This window comes from Marmota marmota, unplaced genomic scaffold, assembly GCF_001458135.2.
Source record: "Marmota marmota marmota unplaced genomic scaffold, marMar, whole genome shotgun sequence".
Taxonomy (NCBI): domain Eukaryota; kingdom Metazoa; phylum Chordata; class Mammalia; order Rodentia; family Sciuridae; genus Marmota; species Marmota marmota.
Genome location: NW_025999969.1, coordinates 2,533,424 through 2,557,740, shown reverse-complemented (window position 1 = coordinate 2,557,740; position 24,317 = coordinate 2,533,424). Strand labels below are relative to the sequence as shown.

The 24,317-nt window shown below is 39.8% G+C and overlaps 1 protein-coding gene across 2 annotated transcripts in view; it reads left to right on the top strand.

Moving 5' to 3' along the window:
• Positions 1-23,817, top strand: part of Etv5 (ETS variant transcription factor 5) — a 57,959-nt gene extending 34,142 nt beyond the window's left edge. For both annotated transcript variants that reach the window (XM_048804031.1, XM_015499957.2), the window contains exons 8-13: positions 5,459-5,718; positions 8,245-8,304; positions 13,541-13,609; positions 13,785-13,954; positions 18,853-18,954; positions 21,249-23,817. In XM_048804031.1, the coding sequence (XP_048659988.1) occupies positions 5,459-5,718; positions 8,245-8,304; positions 13,541-13,609; positions 13,785-13,954; positions 18,853-18,954; positions 21,249-21,470 (883 nt within the window). In that variant the 3' untranslated portion in view covers positions 21,471-23,817. The remainder of the gene's footprint in view (positions 1-5,458; positions 5,719-8,244; positions 8,305-13,540; positions 13,610-13,784; positions 13,955-18,852; positions 18,955-21,248) is intronic.
• Positions 23,818-24,317: the final 500 nt, after the last annotated feature.

Below are 24,317 nucleotides of genomic sequence, written 5' to 3'. Positions count from 1 at the left end.
TAGGGTTGAATCCCAGCTCTTCTACTGTAGGATATCAGGCAGGCACTTCACTTCTGTAAGCTGTGGTTTCTTCATCTGAAAATGGAAGTATACTACACTTCCTGCATAGAATCATTGTATGGATTAAATAAAATCACATTGGGATAGAGAAGATGTTCAGTAAATATTCTGAGACAATTTTACTTAAAACACCGCTTTTATATTCCATATACTAAAAGAAATCTTCCAAAACATATGGAAATACCACAAACTTAGAAAGTTAATGTTAAGTTTTTAAAATGTAGCACTCCTTTTATCCCAAATCTTTTCATCATAAGGCTTATCATTCTGTAAATGCACAACTGATACTTGATTCATCTAATATCCTAGTAGCGTGTCATATTTGCTTCACCTTCCTTCTCCCAGATTTCATCTTGAGAAATCAGACCAACATCTAGACCTAGAAAGGACACATTTTCCCCTCCCATCTCTCAGGGTTTTATCACAGTTTAGATCGACTGGTTTGAATCTAAGCAGTGTTGACAGGTCTCCAGGAGTTGACAGTCCTGGGAGTTGTTTCAGAGGTTTTTGGGTGTGCTTTTAGGAACCATGTTTGGCTCAGGAGTATATGGCAGGAAAATAAACACAGATGTGAAGTTGGGCAGCACATTGCCACTTACAATAAAAATCAGGTTCCTCTTTCTGAAAAAGGAGAATGGATATTGTAGACAACTAATAAACTCTCTTAGTTAGATTTGTGTCTGTGATGGTCTTCTCCCAACTTCTTAGGGTCTTTAGACTTGCATAGCTTCTGATTTTAGTTGGGGAATTTATAGGAAAGGTCGGGTATTTGTAGGTTTTGTGTATTGAGGACCTAGCAGTGTGCTGGGCCCTATTACATACATTCTATTATAATGACCTTTACAATAGCCCTTTGAGTCAGACATCCTTGTTGTCTGTCTTTTATTGATGAGGAAACTGAGGTTGGGAGCAGTCACATAACTCACCCAAGGTCACACAGCTAGTAAGTGGTAAAGATTGGGTTTCAACATGGAGTGTTTAGACTCCACAGCCAGAGCCTCTCTGTTTTTCATCATCTTCTCTTAGCCTTAACAGAAATATTAAGTGGTGGTATTGGTTTCTTGGCAGATTGCACACACCATCTCTAAGCTGGCCTCCGAGCCCCTACTTCCTCACCTGGCACCCATAGCCACTGTGTAGGCTTCATCAAATCTGTACTTTTCTCCTCTTTTTTCCCCATAAGCATTGTGTTTACTCTATATGTTGGCAGGAGAGACTGAAAAGGAAATGCAGAAAAAGCATCTAACGGTTTTCATAACGTAAACCAAATGTTGGTAGCGTGGGTGAGCTCTTGGGAGGAAAGGCGCTATATAAATCTGACAAATAAATAAATAACTGGTTCTTTAAATAAACTGGCACTGTAAAAAGCCTTACTCAGTAGTCCATCTTCCTTTGCTCACCAAATGTGAGTTCATTATGCTTGAGCTCTGTTGGGGTCATGGGCCGCAGTGGGAGGGAAAGGAGGCCGGGTAGAAACCGGCTGCTCCTGGAGTCAGAACGATCGCCTGCCTCAGTAAAGAAGCAGCGGCTTTGTCCAGGCTATTTTATGTAGACAACACATTCTTAGATACTTCAAAAGCATTGCTGTGAGGGGAACGGGGTTCAAATGAAGGTCAGTGAGTAAAGTTCACAGAATGTATTTTGAGGACAAGAACTGCATTACTTTACTAATCTCTACAAACAGGAACAATTACAGCAATGAATTCTGCGAGAATCTTCTTCCAAATTTGTTGGGTTGATGACCTACCCCCAAGTTCCCCTTTGCTACTCCTGCTTTTTCAAAGCAAACCAGTGCTGAACAAACCCCAGTTACAGAAGCTGCCCTGCAGACCCCAGGCCTCAGAGCTTCATGTGTCCTTAGAGTATGGGGTTGAGGGGTGGCCGGTGCCCATGTGGAAGGACCTTTTCCTGCAGAGGCTATCCCAGGCCACTCTAGAGTTTCATGCTGGAAGGTGAGAAGATGAACACTAAGCGGAAGTGGGGCCATCAGACCTGCCAGCTGCAGAGGCTCTGGTTACAGAACTGAGAGGTACAGGCCATTTTGGAGCCATCAGAGGAACTGATTTGTGGAGGTCACCTTTGAAGTTGCTAAGATGGTGGCAGAGAGGAAAAGGAGAGAAAAGGGAAGGTGGGTGCCCTGGTTACTCCTCCTCCCAAGTAGCCTAAGTTTGGGCACTTAATAAAAATAAAGCCTTAAGAAGAGCTTTTTGAGTTTCCTTTCTGAAAGACTTCAGGTTTGCAGCATGCTGCTGTGCCTGAATTCTAAATGTCAAGATTAAACGTGAGTTGCAAATTTTCTCTTCTTCAGAGACCCTTGCAAGGTTTCCTTAAATAATAGCAACTTTGAAAATCTAGTTCCTGATAAAGTTCTGCTGTATGGCATGCCTGTCCCTTGTAAAAGGCTATCGGCCCGCTGAACCTTATGCAGTTACTAAAACACATTGAAGACATCAGCCAAGCAGATATGGGTACTTTTGGTGTCTGGGGTAAAAGGATAAGTATATATAAAATTGCTCAGGGATCATGTTATAAGATTATCTTACGGCTCTATGCCAAGCATGGTGGCACACAGCTGTAATTCCAGCTCCTAAGGAGGCTGAGGCAGGAGGACTGCTAGTTTGAATCCAGCTTGCCAATTTAGCAAGACCCTGTCTCAAAATTTAAAAAAGGGTTGGGGATGTAGCTCAGTGGTAAAGTACCCACAGGTTCAATCTCCAATACTGTGGGGGGGGCGGAACATGCAATGCTGGTTGCAGTGGAATGATAGCCACCTAAGAACATGCTGTGACGTGCTACACCCCCTGATCTGAAGAGTGTTTTATCTGCACCCAGATCTCTGCAGTTTAAGATTTCAAATCTTGATGTTCTAGAAATCTGTTGGCCACCTGTTGCCACAGACTGATTTAAATCTAAGTCAAGTTATTTGATTAAAGCTATTCAAAGGATTCAGCTAAAAGTAGAGTAAGACCAGTGTTACAGAATTATATTCTTGGTTTTATTAAAAAGTCATCGAGGAACTGAGGGTGAAGCTCAGAGTGTGTTTAGCATATATGAGGCCCTATATTCAATCCCCAACACTGAAAATAAAAACCCTCTTTGAAATTAGTTGTTATAAATCATTCATTACTTCTCAAACCCTGATTCCTATTTTCTACCTGAGAAAAACCACGAATGTTTCTCTACGAACCCAGAGGTTAGTGCCTCATGCAAATGTCATGGATTAAGGGTCTCCTCAAGCCATACTCTAAAAGCCTGTCCCTGTCTGTCAAAGATCAGGGCCATGGCAGAAGCCAGGCTTTATAGATATGATTGTGTTTCACCGTTCCAGAAGCTTTGGGAGGATAGTATATCCCCACATCACAGATAGGGAAACAAAGCCAAGACTCTTTGCTCTGTCACTTCCATAGTAAGTGGCATCACTTGAGGGTCTCCGGCTTTCCCTTCTGTTGTACTGCCCATTCAGCAGGGAGGGCAGTTGGCACACAGCTGGATTTATCTGACAGCTAAAAGGCATTAAGGATACTCATTGATTAATAATCATAACAAAAGGCTTTTTATTGTTTTGGGTTTTTTTTTTTGAGAGAGAGAATTTTAATATTTATTTTTTAGTTTTCAGCGAGCATGCTACCGCTTGAGCCACATCCCCAGCCCTTTATTGTTCTTACTACAAAAACAATGCTTGTTCATTTTTAAACCATAGATGGGCAAAAAAGAAAAATCACCAAGAATCATAATTCTCCCAAAGCAAGCAGCATTAACATGTAGGTGTAAATCTTCCCACCATTTTATATGACTGCCATAATTTTTTTTTTATTTTAGTGAAACTTTGACGTTCTATGAATTGTTTGGCAATATTTTGAAAATCTTTCCAGGTTCCTATGTGTTTGCATAGTACATTGTATGTCGTTTAAGTGGTTATATCACAATGAACTTGGCCAGTTCCCTTGTTAGACATTTATGTTAGTGGCCATCTTTGTAGCTCTCTCCAATCTGATTCAAGTGACATTTATGTGCCAGGCACAGACTTATTAGCTACTTGCTTATCCTCCAAGGAAAAAAATATTTCTCTTTTTACTTTGTACATTTTTTTATTACTAGTGAACTTAAATTTGTTTATGACCATTAATGTCTCTTAATGATTTTCCTGTTTATGCCCTTTACCCATTCTTTTCTTCTGAAATGTTAATCTTTTATTGGTTTTTAAAAGCTATGACATTAACATTGTCTGTTAGAGATTTTTCCCTGGTTTTACTTTTAGTTTTGGTTTTGATATTTTCTGGCTATTATAGATTTCCCCACCACCACCACCAATTTAATGTTTTTCTTTTGGTTTTGTTTCGGCTATTTTTTTGGCTTGTAGAAATTTAAACAGTGAGATATATCCATGTTTATCTTCATGGTTTCTGCTGTTAGTATGATACTTAGAAGTTTCCCTCCAAAATTATTTAAGTTTTCATATCTATTTACTTTGGTATTATGGTTTCACATTTTACATTAAAATCTTTTATCCATTTGAAATTTATTTTGGCATGTGGTATTAAATGGGATCTAACTTTTTTCTCACTAATTTGAAATGCCAACTTTAACAAGTAGTAAGTTTTGGAATATACTTGACAGATTTTGACTTTCTATTCAATTCCTTTGATCTGCCATCAATTTTTCACTCCTACCATCAGTGTTAATTATTATAGTTTTATAATTTGTGTCAACATGTAATGGGTCATTATTTCTTTCTAAAATTTTTTCGTCTTTTAAATAAAGGTTAGAATCACTTTGTCAAGTTGATTGGGAAAGTATTTACTTTTATAGAATAATTTGCAGTGATTCAACAGCTTCAAAGTCCTAACTACTTTTTTCCTTTTTACTTAGATCTTCTTTCTTTGCTGCAGAAAACAATTTCAAGATTTTATTCTTATGTAGTCTGCACATTTGCTGATTATTCCATGACTTTGATTGCTGATATGACTGGGATTTTCTTTTCTTTTTTAAAAATACATTTTTAACTAGAGCTAATTTGTATTCTAAGGTCCTCAAAAAATTCATTCTATTCTATATGTAAGAGAGAGTAAATGAACTAGTGAAAAAATATGTGCATTTTAGTGGTAGTTGCAAATACTTGGTCTTATATAGTTAATATGTAACCTGGCTCATAATCTGTACAGATAGAATATACATTAAATAAATGAAGGAGATTATCACATCATTGCTTTGATTATTGTTGTTTTGCCTCCCCACCAACTCAGGATTGGAAATGTGTAATGTAATTTTGGGAAAAGGGTAAAATGTCCAAAAACAAGGATTAATAAGTAGTTTCATTAATCTGAAACTCTAGTCCCCAATACTCTAAGTAAATATCATAATGTCTCTATTAGACAATTTAACTTCTTTCTTCTTACAGATTTCAGAGACAACTGTCTGAACCCTGCCATCCCTTCCCTCCGCAGTCAGGAGTTCCTGGAGATAATCGCCCCAGTTACCACCGACAAATGTCAGAACCTATTGTCCCTGCAGCTCCCCCACCCCCTCAGGGATTCAAACAAGAATATCATGACCCACTCTATGAACATGGGGTCCCTGGAATGCCAGGTCCCCCAGCACATGGGTTCCAGTCACCAATGGGAATCAAACAGGAGCCCCGGGATTACTGCGTTGATTCAGGTGAGCATAAAAATCATGCCATTTGTTTCTTCATTCTCATTTATCTGTCTGTTCGTTATTGAGTGACTTCTGTTGTAGAATCTTGGGGAATAATAATTTTATAAGAATTGCCTTCATGCTGGGAACAGTGGTACATGCCTGTAATCCCAGCATCTTGGGAGACTGAGGCAAGAGAGTTGCAAGTTCAAAGTCAGCTTCAGCAATTTAGCAAAGGCCTTCAGCAATTTAGTGAGACTCTATCTCAAAATACAAAATAAAAAGGACTGGAGATGTCGATCAGTGGTTAAGCGTCCCTGGGTTCAATCCCCTGTACCAACAAAACAGGAATGTCTTCAAGGGCTGGCAGTGTATAGTTCAGTTGCAGAGCTTGAGGCCCCATATTTGATCCCCAGCACTGAAAAAATACAAATAAAAATAAATTGCCCTCTAAGAACTTACGAGTTAGTAAAGCAAACATGGTTACATGAAATTGGATATAGAACAGAGCAGCTGTGCTGATGGTAGGAAGTACAGTAGGCAGAGATAGTGCAAAGTGCACCTCCAAGTCAAGCCTTAAGATTTCTGGGGTATGGTCTCAGATGGTACCCATTTAAGGCCTCTTAGCTATAGGCTCACTGGACACAAGGAATACATTCTGTATTCTCGTCCTATTCCTGGCTTTGTTTTTTAATTCAAAAGACCTATTAAAATCCCAATGTAACTCTAAGAAAGAGTCCACATTTAGGACCTGGTTCTTTCTATTCTTAAAATAGTGCTAAGAAAGCACCTGGTATTGCATAGCTGTTTGGAGTACTGGTATACCATACAAAAGATTGTTTTGTTGGTTGCTTCTTGGAATTCACTGCTCTGTTGTAGCACTGGTAACTAGGAAAGCTGTGTCCTTCAGCAGAAAGGTATAACATGAGAGCAACTGTTGTTTGGTTAAAGGATTCTTGCGTAGGAACTTTAGCATTTCAAAAAATTTAAACTGTACACAGGGAAATTCTCCTCCCCCCACCACTCATTTATTCCCTATGTGTCTTACAGGTTTGGCTTATTAGATGAAACCACTGAGGGAAAGGAGAATTGGAATTTTGTAGCTTGCAACATTTAGGAACTCTGTTTCCTCCTCTTCATTTCCCCTTTAGCTTTACTAAAACTTTTTCACTCTTTTTTTTTTTTTTTTTTCTTGCAGATAAAAGAATCCAAGAATAGTTCGTGTGTTTTTAACCTTTCCTTTGGGTGCTTTAACCTTTCCTTTGGGTGCTTTGCTTTTCTTTTTTTGTACTGGGCATTAAACCCAGAGGTGTTCCACCAATGAGCTACATCCCAGCCTTTTAATTTTTTTTTTTTAAGACAGTTTTACTAGGTTGCCCAGGCCAGCCTTGAACATGCAATTCTCCTGCCTCTGCTTCCCCAGTAGCTGTGATTCAGGCATGTGCTACTGTATTTAGCTATTTGTATGCTTTTCTTAAGACCCTGGGAAGAAAGATCATGCTATCCATATGGAATATGAATAGCTTTCACATATGGAATAGGATATAGAATTTGCCTTGGTCTTCACTGAGATTACATATAGATTGCTCTATTTAAGCAGAAATTGGTTAAGGAAAAGATTGGGGATGAGGGCAGAGGGAGACACCCGTTGATTTATGACAGAAAAATTAGGTAGTGATAACTTACAAAAATGTCCACTAGCATTTCTCTTAAAGGCTTTGATGTACTTTTCTTAGGAGTAGACATAACCAGAGACCTATTTCCCTTTGGGATTGATATTTTAATCAACTGTGATAGGCTTTTCACCCTACCCCACTCACTTGAAGCAAGACACTCAACAATGTTACCATGTCTCTAATTCTTGGATCTGAATAGTGGTGTCCCTGGGTGAAGGCTTGTCCCACATAGGCACAGCTCAGTTCACTTTTCCTCTCATGGACTCCTTGATATACCATGAGGCCTGAAGAAGACATCACCTGAGTATGAGTGGGTTTCAGTATAACAGACTCAACGTGACAAAAACTAATACTTACCAAATTGCAGTCCCCACTCCTGCCAGTTCTTGTCCTAGCTTCTTAACTTCATATCCCCTAATCCCATGGGCCCCAAAATACCCTCATCCCTTGGAGCTGAATGGGACATGACCATCAACAGTAAAAGGGAGCAAGATGAGAACGATCTAAAGCAATCTTCTTCCTCTACTCTCCATAAAGCCTAGGAGACAAAGTTCAACCTTTTGAAAGTTAATTTTTCTCCCATTAATTTTCTGGCCATATTTGGTATTAACTTGTTTCTCAAATGTGTGGATTAGTAGGGCAAGGCATCATTTTTTTTCCCCTCCTGTGATTTTTGAGAAGAGTCTTACTTTCAGATGGTGGATTAAGTTTCCCATGTTACTTATTGGGATGATACCACTGTCCCAGAACAAAACCAGAAGGACTTGACCCTGGAGCAGAAAGTTTAGGGACTTTACTACCAAGCTGATCCTGTGTGCTGCTTTTCCTACAGAACCTTTTGACAGGAGTCTGTGTGTCTCTGTTTCCCTTTCAGAAGTGCCTAACTGCCAGTCATCCTACATGAGAGGGGGATATTTCTCCAGCAGCCATGAAGGTAAGGAATTTTCTTTTTTAAAATATACTAAATTTAAAAGTGCTGTTTCCAGACTGAGGTTTGAGATCATAGGTTAAACTTTTCTTAGCTAATGAATATGCATGCTGATTGATCATAATCTTCAGTTATCTTGCACATAGGGTCTGAGGCATGCTTCTAAGCACTTGTGAGGGCTGCCATCATTTTTAAAAGCAGTGACCCTAACTTTTAAGAGTTCATAGGAGAATATGGGGAAGAAAAAGGGAAGTTGGTTGATTTCCACATTTCCAGACCAATCAGCCTAAACTAGAACTTTATAATTAGGTCAGTGAGGGTAATCCAAGGACATGTTAGAAAACAATTTTAAAATGTGTTTCTAGGTTTCACTTAGTTTGGGTGGCTAGCTTTCCCTTGTAATTATTACATAATAAATGGTTGCTGCTTTTAACATGGAAGAAAAATTTGAGGTGTTCTTGGCAAATAAGATGTGTAGATGTTCTATAGCACATGGCCCAAGGAAGTGGTCAGATGGAGCTAGGAGCTCAGTTTCCTGGAGGAGCTTGCTTTTGATCTTGTTTTAATTAAAATATAAACTTCTATAGCTTCTTGTCACAAGTAATAAAAGTTATATAAAATTTAGCAAATACAGATGGACAAAAAAATTAATAAAAATTAAATTTCATTGTCCAGAGATTATCATAAACTTGCTATGTAAAATCTTCCATTTTTTTTCTTTGCAGACATAAATATTATACAGATCATACACAGAATTCATCATTTTATACTGTTCTTTCTTTTAACAATAGTCATTGACTCAATGAATGCTTAATATATTTCAAATCCTGTTCTAACTTCTTTAAATGTGTTGATTTTAGTCATTTAATCTTTTCATTACTCCTAGAAGACATATATTCCTATTAGCCCCATATTATATGAGGAAACTGAGGCTCAGACAGTTTAGGAGTTTGAACGGTTTGCTCAAGGTCATATGACTGGGTAGGTAAAGCCAGAATTCTAAGCCAAGGCTTCATCGCCCTCCACAGTGTACAGCCAGTGTAATTGCTGTAGCTTCCAACATTCTCCTTGATTGTGTCTGTAGTGGCAGCACAGTATTTATTATGGGTATGCATTTAGCTGATCACCTCTTGCTGAAAATGTAGATATTTCCAGATTATTCACAAAATAACCAGAAATAAACGTTCACCTAATTAAATCTTTTCACGTTCCCTTGATTAATTCTTGAAGCTAAATCCCTGAAATTTCTGGGTTAAAGGAATGACATTTTCAAGGCATCTGCTGCCAGTGTTTGTGAGGGCCTGTGTTTTGTTGTTGTTTGTTTTTAGGGCATCAACACAGATTTTTTTTTTTAAATCTAGAATTTCTTTAAAAGAGTAATTAGATGGGAACGCAGAGGAGGAAGGGGGCCTTTTGTGGGGGGAGGATAATTGAGCTGTCAGAGCTGCAAGGATCATTTGCTGAATAGCTCCTGCATGAGTGGATGACAATAGCAAATCAGCAGGCTCATTTGATGGAAAGGAGCACCGTTGAGGACTGAAGTCTGTGGGGCATGAAAGGCCTTGAGAGGTAGGCTCAGGGCTTAAAAGTCACCCTTCTGGGCAAAAACACTACTTTAGGTGGTAGGTTTAGGATTTCCCTGAAATAAGGAAGGTTTTTTTTTTTCCTTAGAACAGCTTCCCCAGAAGTGTATCTTCTTGTCTATTAAATAGCATTTCTTCTTAAATATCTAGAGCAGTGTGATTCCCCAAACCGTGGCATCTGCTTCACCTGGAACTTGTTGGAAACACACATTCTCAAGACTCATTTTAGATCTATTAAATCAGAAACCCCAGAGTGAGGCCCAACAGTCTATATTTTCACAAGGTCTTCAGGAAATGCACCTCCAAGTGTAAGAACTAAAGTAGTGATTCTCAACTTGGCTGCATATTAGAATCACCTGGGGAGTTTAAAAAAAAAAATTATGTTCTTCCTTATCAAAGCAATTAAATCACAAATTCTGGGGTGGGCCGAGCATGGTGGCACATGCCTGTAATCCTGGAGGCTTAGGAGGCTGATGCAGGAAGATAAAAGGTTTGAAGCTAACCTCAATAACTTGGTGAGGCCCTAAGCAACTTAGTAAGACCTTGCCTCAAAGTAAAAAGAATTTTTAAAAAAGGGCTGGAGATGTGGCTCAGTGGTTGAGTACCCTTGCTTAAAAAAAAAAAAAAAAAATGCTGGCGTGGGTTCAGGTGCATGTAAGATTGAGAACCACTGATCTCTGGCATTTTAGGCGGAAGATCTGATACTCATGAAGCATTGGCTGATTTTTACAGGTGATTAGTAACAAGGGTGGTTCGTATGAGTTTCCCACTAGTTTGGTTAGGTGGGACATCCGGATGTGTTTCCTCTGGTTACCCTGTGAGGGTCCAGCCCTCCAAGGGAAGGACTACAGGACCACTGGCTGCGATAGGCACAGCTGTGCAGGGCTCTCTTCCAGGTTCCTGAATGTCTCTACAGAAGCAATTGATGTTTGCAGCAGGCAAACTAGGAGGGAGTGAGGGAATAAGGGAGGAAAACATTTTACATAATTACAACATTTAGCAAAGAGCATGCTCTTAAAGGAAATATTTTTAGTAAGACACTGGGTTGCTTACTATACACAGACTAACTGGTGAGTTTGTGTGCGTTTTCTCCCACTATTTCCCATTCCTTTCCCTGACCCAGTGCATAGAAGAAGTTTTTTTCAAAGATACCAGTATTTTTAATTGTTCTAAATAACCCTGGCATGGTTTTTCTATCCTTATACATGCTTGACCACAGATGCCTGTGAAACAGTTAGCAAAACAAGTGTTTCTGATTGGCATCTGTGATTGCTAAGATAGCCTTCCTGCCTTAAGCCTTCACCTGGAATCCTTGCAGAATGTTTTGAATCTTTCATTTCCACTTTACCCCTCAAACAAGTTCTTCCTTCCTGCCACCTTTATTTGAGTGATTAGCTGGTTGTGGCCACAACTGAAATAACTGATGGTGCAAATTCAACTGACATAAATTTGACTTAAACCAAGAGCATCTTCCAGATGTTTTAGAAGACCACATGTGGCAATAACTAGAAACCACAAAATGATTACTCCTTACAGGCAGTCCTTCATCTGATTAGTTTTAAAAACCAAACTGAGAATTTAATCTAGCCCCCCACTGCCCTACACACACACACACACACACATACACACACACACACAGAGTATGTTTATTCTTACCTCAAGAGGAAGAAAGGTTCTAAAAATAACGTCATAGTTTTGACAGGTGTGTAAACTTTGAAGTAGTTCACTTATAGTGTCTTTATAATGAAACCATTAAAACATCATGTATTTATCAAAATACATATGGAAGATCAGAAAATAAACATATAGGTTCCTAGCAACCAAGGTAAAAAAAATGATACAGATAAGATTGTGATGTAAAGTATACCAACTTATCATAAAAGTCAAACAGGTTTCTAATACCAAATTGGAAAATAAATTGATCAGGACTCGCTAAATCTCTGACTTAAAGGTTAGCATTGTTTTCTTAAGTCTTTTCCTTAATGAAGACTGTGGAATCTCCTATTTATTCAAATATTTATTGAACACTTCTGTCTGCAAGTTCTGTGAGGACACTAAAATACTCAGTATGTGGTCCTTCTTAAGGAGTTTCAACTCCATTATAGAGAATGTTACGAGAAGGCTCTCTCACTGTCCAGTTAATTTCTTAATAGTAATTATCCCAATGTGCAGTTATTTTTTTAAGCTATCATTTATTATAGGAGCTATTCTTGGTGCTCCGTTGTAAAGAAATAAATCAGTGGAATAGACTATATATTAACTCATTAAATTCTCATAACAACCTACAGGGTAGGAATTATTCTCTTCCCCAGACTGTCTTGATGAGGAAACTGCAGCACAGAGGGATTAATGTATTCAAAGTCACAGCTAATTGGGGTCCGTCAGTTTGGCTCCGGGACCTGCATATTTTAACTTCCACACTATACTATGTCTTATTTCTTTTTATCCTTTTTGTCTGTCTCCCCCAGTTGAGACATAAGTTCCATGAGAACAAGAACCAAGTCTATATTGTTCTAACTCCTTACCCACTTCTAGCGTAATGCCTGGCCTCAATATTTAGTGGATTCAACAACAAATAAATGTCAGTAAAATACACTTCCTTTGATGTAGTTAAGCAACAGAGAAATCATGCCTAGAGCTAAGGAAACAAAAATCAGTAATAAAAAACTCAAAACAATCTTTAGTTTCCTCCAAGTTGGGCCAGGCTTTTCCAGTCCTAACCTCTTAAAATGGTATTCTAGACCTGCCAAGAAGCTACTTGATTTGGGCAGACTGAAAAGAAGGAGAAAATAGTGGAATCATATCTTGGCTCCTTTACCCATAGATTTTTCAAGTCACAGTGAAACTCTCTCTGATTCTAATGACAGCCCTTTATCACAGAGTGCTTTCCCCTACCTGTCCCCACTACATGTCCAATTCACATTTACCTGTACTAGCCAGGTGAATCATTTAAGAACCAAACCCAGAGAGGAGGAATCCTTCACCAGGCAGGATCCTAATAACTCTGAGATGGGCTAGAAAACAGAGAGGGTGGGATCCCTGAGGAGGAGGCATGTTAGCTGGCTTTGCTAGGAAGTCTCTTTGGATTTCTTCCACTATGTCTGGTAATACCTTCAATTGGCTTTGCAACTTAGACTCTTTCACAATCTTCTGTAGTCCCTGGTCTTTATTTATTGAGCCATGTACTTTACCCTCCAATAAGGTATTTGAGATGTTTAGAGAACATGGACAAGTTTATATGGAAGATTGAAATTAATATTAGCTAAAGGCAAATGGTGAAACTATGTACAAGTCTAATAAATATGTCTGGCTAGGTTAACCAAAATAGATGTCTTTTCTGATCTAAGGGCACAGTCACAGCAACACTGACCCATACAAACATAAATAAGATGTGACAGGCGTACTTGTGACTCAGCGCTTCCCTTAGTCTTAGTTCTGATAGCAAGAATTGATGCTGCTCTGACTGAGGCTCAGATGATTACATCAGAACTCAAATGCCTTAAGTCCTTTTGAAGTCACCCAAAATTCAGTGCAACATAGATACAGCATAGGGCTTATGAGCTGAAGTGACCAAATCCTATTTTAGTCTCTAAATCCAGTTTTAGTATTACACAGAGAATCTATTAAGCAACATGTTCTTTCTCTTTCAACTCCTTCAGGTTTTTCATATGAAAAAGATCCCCGGTTATATTTTGATGACACTTGTGTTGTGCCTGAGAGACTGGAAGGTAAGTAGCCCATCCAAGGTTTAATGCTAAATGAAAGGGTTGGAGATGTCAGAATTCCTCAAGCAGTCTCACCAATTAAAATGATTAAATCAGAATCAAACAACGCTCTTTTTTGTCCAAATCTCCAGAGAAATTCTGGACTAAATTCTTGCATACACATCTTTGTCCCAAACAGGCAAAGTCAAGCAAGAGCCCACCATGTATCGGGAGGGCCCTCCTTACCAGAGGCGAGGCTCCCTTCAGCTGTGGCAGTTCCTGGTCACTCTTCTTGATGACCCAGCCAATGCTCACTTCATTGCCTGGACAGGCCGAGGCATGGAGTTTAAGCTGATAGAACCAGAGGAGGTAAGCCCTGGACACTGGACTCAAATGAATTTTGAATTGTGGTGGTTGATGTTTGTTATTTAGATCTCCATTGAGGCTTTTTCCTGTATTAAGTATGCTCTTTATTCTGGCCTGGCCAGTGGGCTTGGCAGAACCCTTCTTTTTAATAAAACAATTTTTATTTCATGGACAGCCAGAGTTCTCCACTATAAAATGCATAAAAAGTTTCTAACCCTACTGCAAAATCAAGGAGTAAGGACATGAATATGTACATCCAAATAGGATATGTTCTGACTCTTGGAAAGTCTTTTTAAGTGTTGTTTCAGCAACACAGGCTTATTTTGGGGTCAGCCCTTGTATGTCATATCTTATATCTGAGGTTTACATGGACATATTATATGATATTTCAGTCATGTGCTACCCCACTATTTTTTTAAGTGTCTTTAACCCACGGAAATTAAATAATCAAGAGAGGTCAGTCTTAGAAACTTGGATTTGGATTTATTTTTTTTTTATTTTTTTTTTTTTTTTGGTACTGGGAATTGAACCCTGGGGTACTTAAGCACTTAGCCACATCCCGATTCCTTTTTTTTTTTAAGACGGACACAATATCTTTACTTTATTTTTAAATTTATTTTATGTGGTGCTGAGGATCGAACCCAGTGCCTCACACGTGCAAGGCAAGCGCTCTACTGCTGAGCTTTAACCCCTGCCCTTATCCCTTTTTCTGTGCTATTTTGAGACAGGATCTTGCTAAGTTGCTGAGGTTGGCCTCAAACTTCCGATCCTCCTGCCTCAGCCTTCTGAGTCCCTGGAATTATAGGTGTGCACCACTATGCCCAGCAGGAACTTGGCTTTTCTTATAGTGTATCATGTAGCATCACAATAGTTGAAGAAATGACACAAACCACCATTATTTTTTAATAGAAGAAAAATGAAAGAAAGAAACGAAAGAAAGATTGTTGTTCTTTTGCCAAGAACTATTGACAGAAAAACCTAGGACTGATCAGTGTCCTTTCTTTAGTGGAGAAGACATAATATAGAACCCTTTTTGGAATACCACATAACAGAATAATTAAATCAGTCTCTCAATGTAACATACTTCAAAGGGAGGTGGTGTTTTAATTTTGTTTGATTTATTATCTAGAGTTATTATAAATGGAAAAGCAGTAACTGCCCCCCCAAAACTGACATTTCAGTAGCATGAACTTTTAGGCATATGTGTTAAATCAGCAGAGCAAAAGATATCCTTGAGTTGGGTATAACGGAAACGGAAACAACACTCTTGGAAAGCATTTGAGCAAGGACTGCAGTTTTAGATGTTCAGTTAACTCCAGGGCTCACTTTAGCACATGAAGGGGATAAGTTAGCACCAGGGTTAGCAGCAGGAGGTAACAACCTGGCACTTGGTTCGGAAGAATGAAATGGTCTGAAAGATGATCAGAAAAGGAAGAGAAAGTATGGGTTGGAAGCATGAAGAGTCCTGATTGGTAGAACAGGCAGATTTCATTAAAAGCAGTTTTTAAAAAAATGTGTATGGTATTCTCTGCCTTGTTTGTATTCATTCATGAGAATGGATGTGTGTCCACATCCATTTCAGGTACTATAAACAGCCTGTAATTAGGATCATTCTACCTTCAAAGCCATAGCTTGGTACCGCTGTGTTTTCCCAAGCATTTCTCTCTGGCTAAGTCATGTGGAAATGGACCATGTTTTAGGCTTCCAGCCCTCCTGGAGAGCCATCCGCTGCACATAGGCCTATCCTTCCCCTCCCTTCTTTCCTAATAATGTGGCCTGGTTTATGTGAGGCTTGAGGAAAGCAAGTTACCTCAACTCACCAAGGCTTTTTGAAAGCAAGTCTGTCATGTGGGCAGCCTTATTGATTTATCTCATTTCACAAACAGGAGCTTTTATTACTTTATTGCCACTGCCTCAGGCCTAGCACGGGCTGTCCAGCTACAGGTAAAGCTGGTTATGACCCTTTGTAAAGCTGTTATTGAATCTTCTGCTCTCCTGCCAGTGGTAAAGAAAATGATGAACAGATGGCAAAGGGCCCCTGCTTTCTTACTTAATAAAGAAACTAATATTAATCCAGAATGTTCATAAATGCCAACCAGCTGAGTTGCATGTGTGAGAGGCTTGTGGCAGCCTTAAGCCTCTCCATGTTGATTGGGCAGCTTTGTTTCTTCACGAATTGCTCTTCTCACCCCACCTGGAAGTTCCCAGGCATTCCACAAACTCTGAGTGCTCCCTTAACCTTGGACTGACTGAGTTCTTTGAATGTTCTGTTAGTCTCAGGACACATGACATTGCTGAGTTTTCCCCCTTACTCCTTGTGTAACTTTGAGGCCCCATTCTTGTTAATGTCAGGAAGATACCAACTCCTGGAAAAAGCTATAAGGAGTTGTCATGGGGGAGCTTGAAGGGTGAAGCGGAGGAGGAAGCTGTTGGGGACGTAATTGTAGGCAGCTGTGTGGCTGAGTAGTGCACTCTGGGTAATTATCCATAATATCCATTACACTGTGCATGGAAATTGTGGTTTTAAAACTGCGTTTTGGCAGGCCCCCTAATCAAATGTCTTTTGATAGTCATCCAGCTTAGCACCCTCTCAATTATGACTGACTCGGCTTTAATCTGGAGCCATTTTAACTGTGAATCTGCATTAATGAATATTTTGGGGGGTAGGGTTGTTTGTTGAACATGTGGCAGATAACTGATGCCTTGGGAGGTTTTAAAGGATGGGCTGCTAGAAAGAACCACTCCCTGTGCTGCGGCTGTTCTCTCTTTAAAGGGGAGGAGGGGATAGGTGGATTTTTTTTTTTTTAACTCCTTCAGCCTCAGTCTTTAAGATGTGTGTTCCCTAAGTTACTAAAGGGAGACGTGAAAGAAAGAGCTGGCAATGATCTCTTGCCTGCTCCTCCCACTGCAGAAGAGGGGCAGCCCTCATTTCCAGCTGTTCTGGAGCTGTGCTGCATCATGCATTACTATAGAAGGAGCAGCAGTGGTGAGGGCCACTGAATCATAGGGCTCTGGCCTGGGAGGATGAGTCAGTAACTATGGCTACCAGAGCTGCTTTGAAATCTGTGCATATACAAAACCTCTCTCCAGTAAGCTATTGCATATGCAAGTGACAGCAAAGAGAGGTCACAATTGAAGTTGAAGAATATTCAAAATTGCTTTCTGTTGGCATAGTAAAATGATGATGCTGGGATTCTTTGAAATTTACCCATGTCACTTGGGGCAGACGGTGGTTAAAGATTAGTTTCAGAGAGTGTCATTTCTGTTGAACAGAGCAGAAGAACTTAGGTTGATGTAGCAGATTTTCCTTCTAAACCACTATTTTCCTTGCTCTAAAATATTTATTCTCTGACCAAGATGTACTTTGGTCAATTTTGCCTTTTGGGCTGTTTTTAAGATGGAATTAAATGGGTGTACAATATGGGGACAGTATATGTGCCAAAGGGGCATGAAGCTAATAAATGGAAACATAATTTTCATGGGATTTTTTTGCATGGCAGAGTAGAATCATTACTGTTGAACTATTCTAATTAGGACAAATGCATTCTTCCTTCTAGATCATTTTTGGTATTTATTTTTTAAATTTTGTGGGGCTGTTTTGTTTTGCTTTGTTTGCAGTACTAGGGATTGAACCTAGGGCCTCACATGTGCTAGACAAGTGCTCTACCACTGAGTTATATCCCCATCCCTTTTTATTATGAGACTAGATCTCTATGATGCCCAGTGTAGCCTTGAACTTGCAATCCTTCTGCCTTGGCCTCCCAAGTAGCTGAAATTGCAGGTGTGTGCACGTGTCCAGCTCATCTGTTATTTATTAAAGGTTGTTTTATAATCCTGAATTCAGGAAGAGTTGCTTTCGTTCTGTCAAAATAATTTAAGGAAATACTTCATGCGAAATGCTGTTTTCGCCCCGCTTTCCTATTCCATGTTTAACATTTGGCTTTTAAAGATTAAAGGAATATATAGTTATTTTTTTTAAGTTACCAAAACTGACCTAAAATGTTCAAAATATGACCTGATTTGTGTACATTTAAAGACCTCTGAGAAAACCCACATTTCCAGGGCTATTTTTCTCCTGCCTCAACAATCATCATCATAAGTAAAATTTTGGAAGTTGAGATACTTAAAACCAGAAATGCTTGACTGCCCTGATAATTGGGTAGACTCTAGTAAGAAGTTTTCCTGCTATAAGTCTTCTTTGCCCAAAGCTCCAATTACATCCCCCATCACTGTACCTCAGGTGTACTGGGTTAGATATAATGCACTTCAGAACTGTTTGTGAGGCCCTGTTAATTTTTCATTAAGTGGATAATGGTGGTATGTGCTTTAATGTCCATTCTGCAAGTCTTCTGGGAGCAGGGGATTGGATGGCAGAAGGCCGAAATGATCTGATTCCCCCTTAGTCCGAGAGCAACAATAAGTAAACATCTCCCGGCCCCTCTCCAATCTTATTAGAATTGAACTTTTGCTCTGCTTGCCCATTAGCAACTCACTAGTGTGTTTCTAATGTTTCAAGGATGACCATTCTAATTATTCCTTATTGACTGCTACAGAAACCATAGCACTTAATGGCAACATGTTAATGGTCTATGGGTATTGGTCAATAATTCATACGTGGAGAAACAGTAGAGAGCTTGCATCCTCTGGGACACTAGCCAAGCCCTCTGCAATCTTAAAGTGCTAGGATTCTTCTAGGTCTCACCGCCCAGCAGTTGTGACTGAATCATCAGCTTTGTTCAATGTTTGGTCTGAAGGGAATTAAATGCTTTCTTTTGTAGGTCAGAGAAATGGATCATTGGCCAAAGCAGGCAGGTTACAGAACTGGTGCTCCTGGGATTGGGAGAAAACTGTAGGCCCAGGGAATGTGTTTCCATTGCCCTTTGCTTTCCTTATCTTTTCAGGTTGCTCGGCGTTGGGGCATCCAGAAGAACCGGCCAGCCATGAACTATGACAAGCTGAGCCGTTCTCTACGCTACTACTATGAAAAGGGCATCATGCAGAAGGTGAGCAATTACAAGAGACTCTTAGACCACTCTGATCAGTTTCAAAGAAAATGTCCAGGGCTTCTATAATAAGACTATTTATGATAGCTGAAAGAAAGTGTTATCCTGATGAGTGGTTCTGTGGTAGAAAGGCATATTGAAAAAACAAGCAAGGTAAGAATTAAGTGGATAATTAAGAGCACCTTTAATGTTCTTGGATACAAAGAAACCAGGAGTTGCTTATAGGAGACACAATAGGAAAGTTAGCCTCTTCTGCTTTGTTTAAATTGCATGATTATTAAGATGTCCACACTAAGCCAGCCATTTTATCTGGAATCAGTTTGAAGGTCTCCACTCCCATAAGAGCTTTGTTGAAGTCTTCAGTTGTTAAAACAACTTGCCCTCCAAATCTGGTGGCTTAATGCTCTCCAGAGTATTAGAGGAATAAGAAAGTCTTATTTTTCAAAACCTATAGAAACTAAAACTCAAAAGCCCAAAGTTTATAAAATGGCAACTGAATCACCCAGTAGCAGGTTGCGTTTTGCAGGGTAGAGGACAGGGTATATTTTGAAGATGTCAGGCAACACAAAATACTTATTGGGATGGGTGGTGATAGAAGATGGGAATGGCATAGCTTTTTCTGACCTTCCTTAGCCACCAAATTTTATACTGTGCAGTTCCCAAAATTCTGGCATTTATACTTTTAGGCAGTCTACATGATGTAGACTGAGTATACTTTATCTGAAATCTTGGGACCTGAAGTGTTTTAGTTACACAGTTTTCTAGGTTTTGGAATATTCACATGGACTTTACTAGTTGAGCATCCTTAATCCATGCAACAATCACAATTTTAGGATACTTCATCACCCCCAAAAGAAACCCCATTCCTGTTAGCAATCACTTCCCATTTCCTTTTGATCCCCTATCCCTTTTACTTTTAGTGTCATCAGCTAGGCCTGACTTGGATCTAGTAGTATTACCATCCTCCTCTCCTGCCTCACTGTTCCACACAGACTGACTCTGGGGGATTAAGCTGTGGCTTAAAAAAAACAGAGATGGTTGATTAAAATTTGCTTTGATGAAGACTATAGCCATCCAGCTTCAGAAAAATCTCAGATTTCTGATACTTGGGTTCTATGAAAAATTGGTGCAGATACCACATTCTGATGACTAAACATACATAGAAGTGGAACTGTGAAATAAACTAAGACCTCTTGGCCTGATTGTACTGTTACTTCTGCAAGCTTCTACTGGAACCACATACTTCTTAAACCCAAGATTTGAAAGCAAAGCCATATTTTTTTAATTATTTGAGAATCACAACAGAATGACAAATGGGCAGGATTAAACTCAATAATTCAGATTTTTTTATCCTAAAGTGCTTATTTTACCAGTAATGATAGCAGTCTTCCCTTGCCTTTCTGCATTACCTGACAAGCTGAGGATCAGGTTTGATTTTCAAGGATGTGTGCCCTCCTGCACTGTTGCTGCATGACCAAAAGAGAGTGGGTGATTCTTTTGACCTGGATGACTCATCAGCTACCCGATGAGCACCGTAAATAATCAAGACCTCTGGTTCCAATGATATCACAATGCATAAAGTCTATACCAAGGCAGATGTGAGCTCTAGAGTACAGCAGAATCTTGCAGTGAATAATTTTTTTAAAAACTGAGGGTATCCCAAAAAGCATTTCTACTTGATTATGGGACATCCTTAAAATTTTCACACAGATTTTCCAATCAAATTCCTAATCCTTCAAAATAATAGATCCAGGGGATGGGGTTGTGGCTCAGTGGTAGAACACTTGCCTTGCATGTGTGAGGCACTGGGCTTGATTCCCAGCACCACATAAAAAAATAATTAAAGATATTGTGTCCATCTATAACTAAAAATATTTTTTAAAAATAATAATAATAGACCCAACCCATGAAGAATGTAAACTTTGGAGGTAACTGAAAATGAGGTCTGGCTTTGCATTACACCTTTCAACCCTCAGACCTTGGAATCCCAGGCAGCAGCTTCAGCATAAGCGTGTTTTCTAAGCTTTCCAAGCTGTCAGGATGAGACCAAAAATGAGGATTTTCTTCTGAAAGAGCCTGTCTGGTGTGAATTTGAAATTGAAATATCATCTGTTTCAACTGATGAGTTAGGTCCCCAAGATTGCTCAAATCCCAGTGATTTGTATAACCGGCTACTCATGAGACCTTTTGATTCTTAGCTCCCTGAGAGGTTGGGCTTCAAATTATGTCATTTTCTTCCCTTGACCCCCATTCCCTGTCCCAGCTGGGCCTTTTAAGGTGTGTTTCTCTCGCAGGTGGCTGGGGAACGATATGTCTACAAATTTGTCTGTGACCCGGATGCCCTTTTCTCCATGGCCTTCCCGGACAATCAGCGTCCATTCCTGAAGGCAGAGTCTGAATGCCCCCTCAACGAGGAGGACACCCTGCCACTGACCCACTTTGAAGACAACCCTGCTTACCTCCTGGACATGGATCGCTGCAGCAGCCTCCCCTATGCTGAAGGCTTCGCTTACTAAGTTCCTGAGTGGCTGAGCAGCCAAACCCTAGAGCTAGCAGTTCCCGTTCAGGCAGATGAGGGCAGTGGTTTTGTTTGTGTTCTTGGCTGTTCTAAAGCTTGCCATTTGAATATTATCCAGAGAGCCCAAGCCATCTCTGGATTTTCACCCTGAAAGGCATATACCTTGGCTGGGGAGTGGGAACAGGCAGGGGCAGAAAAACCACCAAAAGGTTGGTGCCTCGACTCTGATTCTGATGAGGTTTCTGGGAAGAGAATGTGGGAATGGAGCCTCCTCACTACCATGGACAATATATGCAAAGCAATACCTTGTTCAGGTTAGTACCCTCAAAATGGGACCCAGTGTGTGACAATCTGCGTTGATCATGGACTACTAAATGCCTTTACATAGAAGGGCTCTGGTTTGCACATTTATTAAAGAAATCACAAGCTCATAGAAAAGTAGGTAGACTGAGTTGGGGAGGCTCAAACCAATTAAAGGTTAAAAATATGTGTTGAAATTTGAAGAGTTCTTCTAGCTCAATCTGAAATACTTCCCCTTGGTTTAGAAAAAGGGGAGAATCAGTCCTGACAGCTGTTACCCACTCCATGGTTCTCAAATCATAAACCATTGCTACGCTTGGGAACCTTCCAGCCATGTGGTCACCAAATAGAGCAGGCCCCCTCTCTCTTCCCAGTCACATGGTTGAATGTGGATGGCTTTCATTTTAGGGGAAGGGAGATTAACAGTTTTGACAGTATTTAGTTTTGCTTTGATTCAGGGGGCGGGGGGGTTGTTTTGTTTTGGCGGTTGTTTTGGAAAAACAGTTTATAAACTGATTTTTGTAGTTTTGGTATTTAAAGCAAAAAAACAAAAACAAACCTTTTGGTAACTGTGCACTGTGTCCCATAGGCAGCGCCGTGCCGACTTATGAAGAGCTGCAGCTTGAGAGGGGCTTTGCTGGGGCTGTTCCTTAGCCACGTAAAAGCCCACTCTGTGGCCTGCTTTGTGCTTTCTGCACCAGACAACCTGATGGAACATTTGCACCTGAGTTGTACATTTTTGAAGTGTGCAGGGCAGCCTGGACACAAGCATAGATTCTATGTGTATAGCTCCCCATGTTCACTAACATGCCCTCTCTGGGAAGCAGATGTACATATTACATGTCATGTCCATTTGAAACTTGGTCACCTGGTGGGAACCCTAGGGATTCTTCCCTGGGCATGACTAATGACAATTTCCATTTCATCCGTTTTTTTTTTTTTTTTTTTTTTTTTTTTTTTTTTTCCTTTTTCTTTACATCTTGGGCTGTAAACCCTGCATAACAGTTCTGTAGGGTTTGAGGCTTACTGGTGACACCGACAGGTAAAACAGTGCTAGCACTCTGGTTTCCTGCCACTTTTTTAAGTTTCTTCTAATTGCTGTATTATATTGGGAAAGTTTAAAACAACCAAGTTAAAGCTGAGTGAAAGTTGAGCTCAAAGTAGAAGAAAGTCACTCTAGAGGGTGATGGCACTTGCTGCCTGCTCCAGTGATGGAATTTTGTGCTCCCTGTGTCTCTCAGAACATTAAGAAGGACTGTGCTGTTCCTCATGTGTGGAGAAGACAGTGCTGAGTCCATGAGTGTGAGGCACATGCTTTGAGTTGCTTTTCAAAAAACGGAATGCTCCATGATCCCCCTTATAACCAACAGCACATTTGTGAAGAGGTTCACAGGGATAAAGGTGCATTTTATAGATATGGAAAAATGAGATTTTCCTCTATGGGAAATTAGCCCACAAAGGTGTGGAGCTTATATCTTGGGTCGTAACTAGCATTGTACTCTAATCAAAGGACTCTTCTAAACCATATTTATAGCTTTCTAATCTACACATAGTCTATACATAGATGCATATTTTACCCCCCAGCTGGCTAGAGATTTATTTGTTGTAAATGCTGTATAGATTTGTTTTTCCTTTCTTTACTTATCCTGGTTTGGGATTTTTTTTTTAAATAAATTTATGCTATTTTAGCAAGTATGAAAATAATCTTCTGTCGCCTGAGCTGCCCCTCCCCTGCTGTAACCACGCGTGGCCCGTGCTGTCGCAAGATATAGGATGGCGGCATCACTGTTGCATTCCCATTGGACTCATGCACCTCCTGGGTGGTTTTGGTTGGTTTTTTTTTTTTTTTTTTTTTTCAGGGTTTTGAGGGGGGATTTTGTTTGTTTGTTTGCTTCTTTTCCAGAGTGTGGAAAGTCTACAGTGCAGAAAGGCTTTAACCTGCCAATTGATTTTAAATACTTCCCCCTGCGCAGGGCTGTATGCATCCTGCCAAGCTGCGTTATATTCTGTACTGTGTACAATAAAGAAGTTTGCTTTTCGTTTAATAAGCGCCTGGAACGCCTCTTTCTTGCCCTCAGTGGTCTAACTTTCAAGCAAGCAAAAGCCACCTTTACTCCCCGTACCCTTACCCTGCTGCACAATTATTTTGCCTTACCAATAGATGGTAGAGTTCAAAGTAGTTGAAGAAACTGTTACCTGGATATTCTAGTTAAAAAAAAAAAAATCATCCAAAAGGGATGAGAGATAGAAAGATTCTTTTCTTAGCCAGTGGTGAACAGAGATCACCCCACCCCTCATCCCACTTAGTCACCAACTCTTGGTAACTAATTTTTAAAAACAGAGTTCATGTTTGGACCTTGGATTGTGTGAAAAGATTAACTAGACTAGGCTAGTTAAAAGATTAGCTAGACTAGTCCCAGGATGATTCTATTTTAGACCCTTAGACAGATACCTTGAAAACCAGTAAAAACTTACAAGACCATTTCCTAATTTTCTCCCAACAAGTTTTGCTTTTGACAAGTAAAAATTTTACTCATTAGTAAAA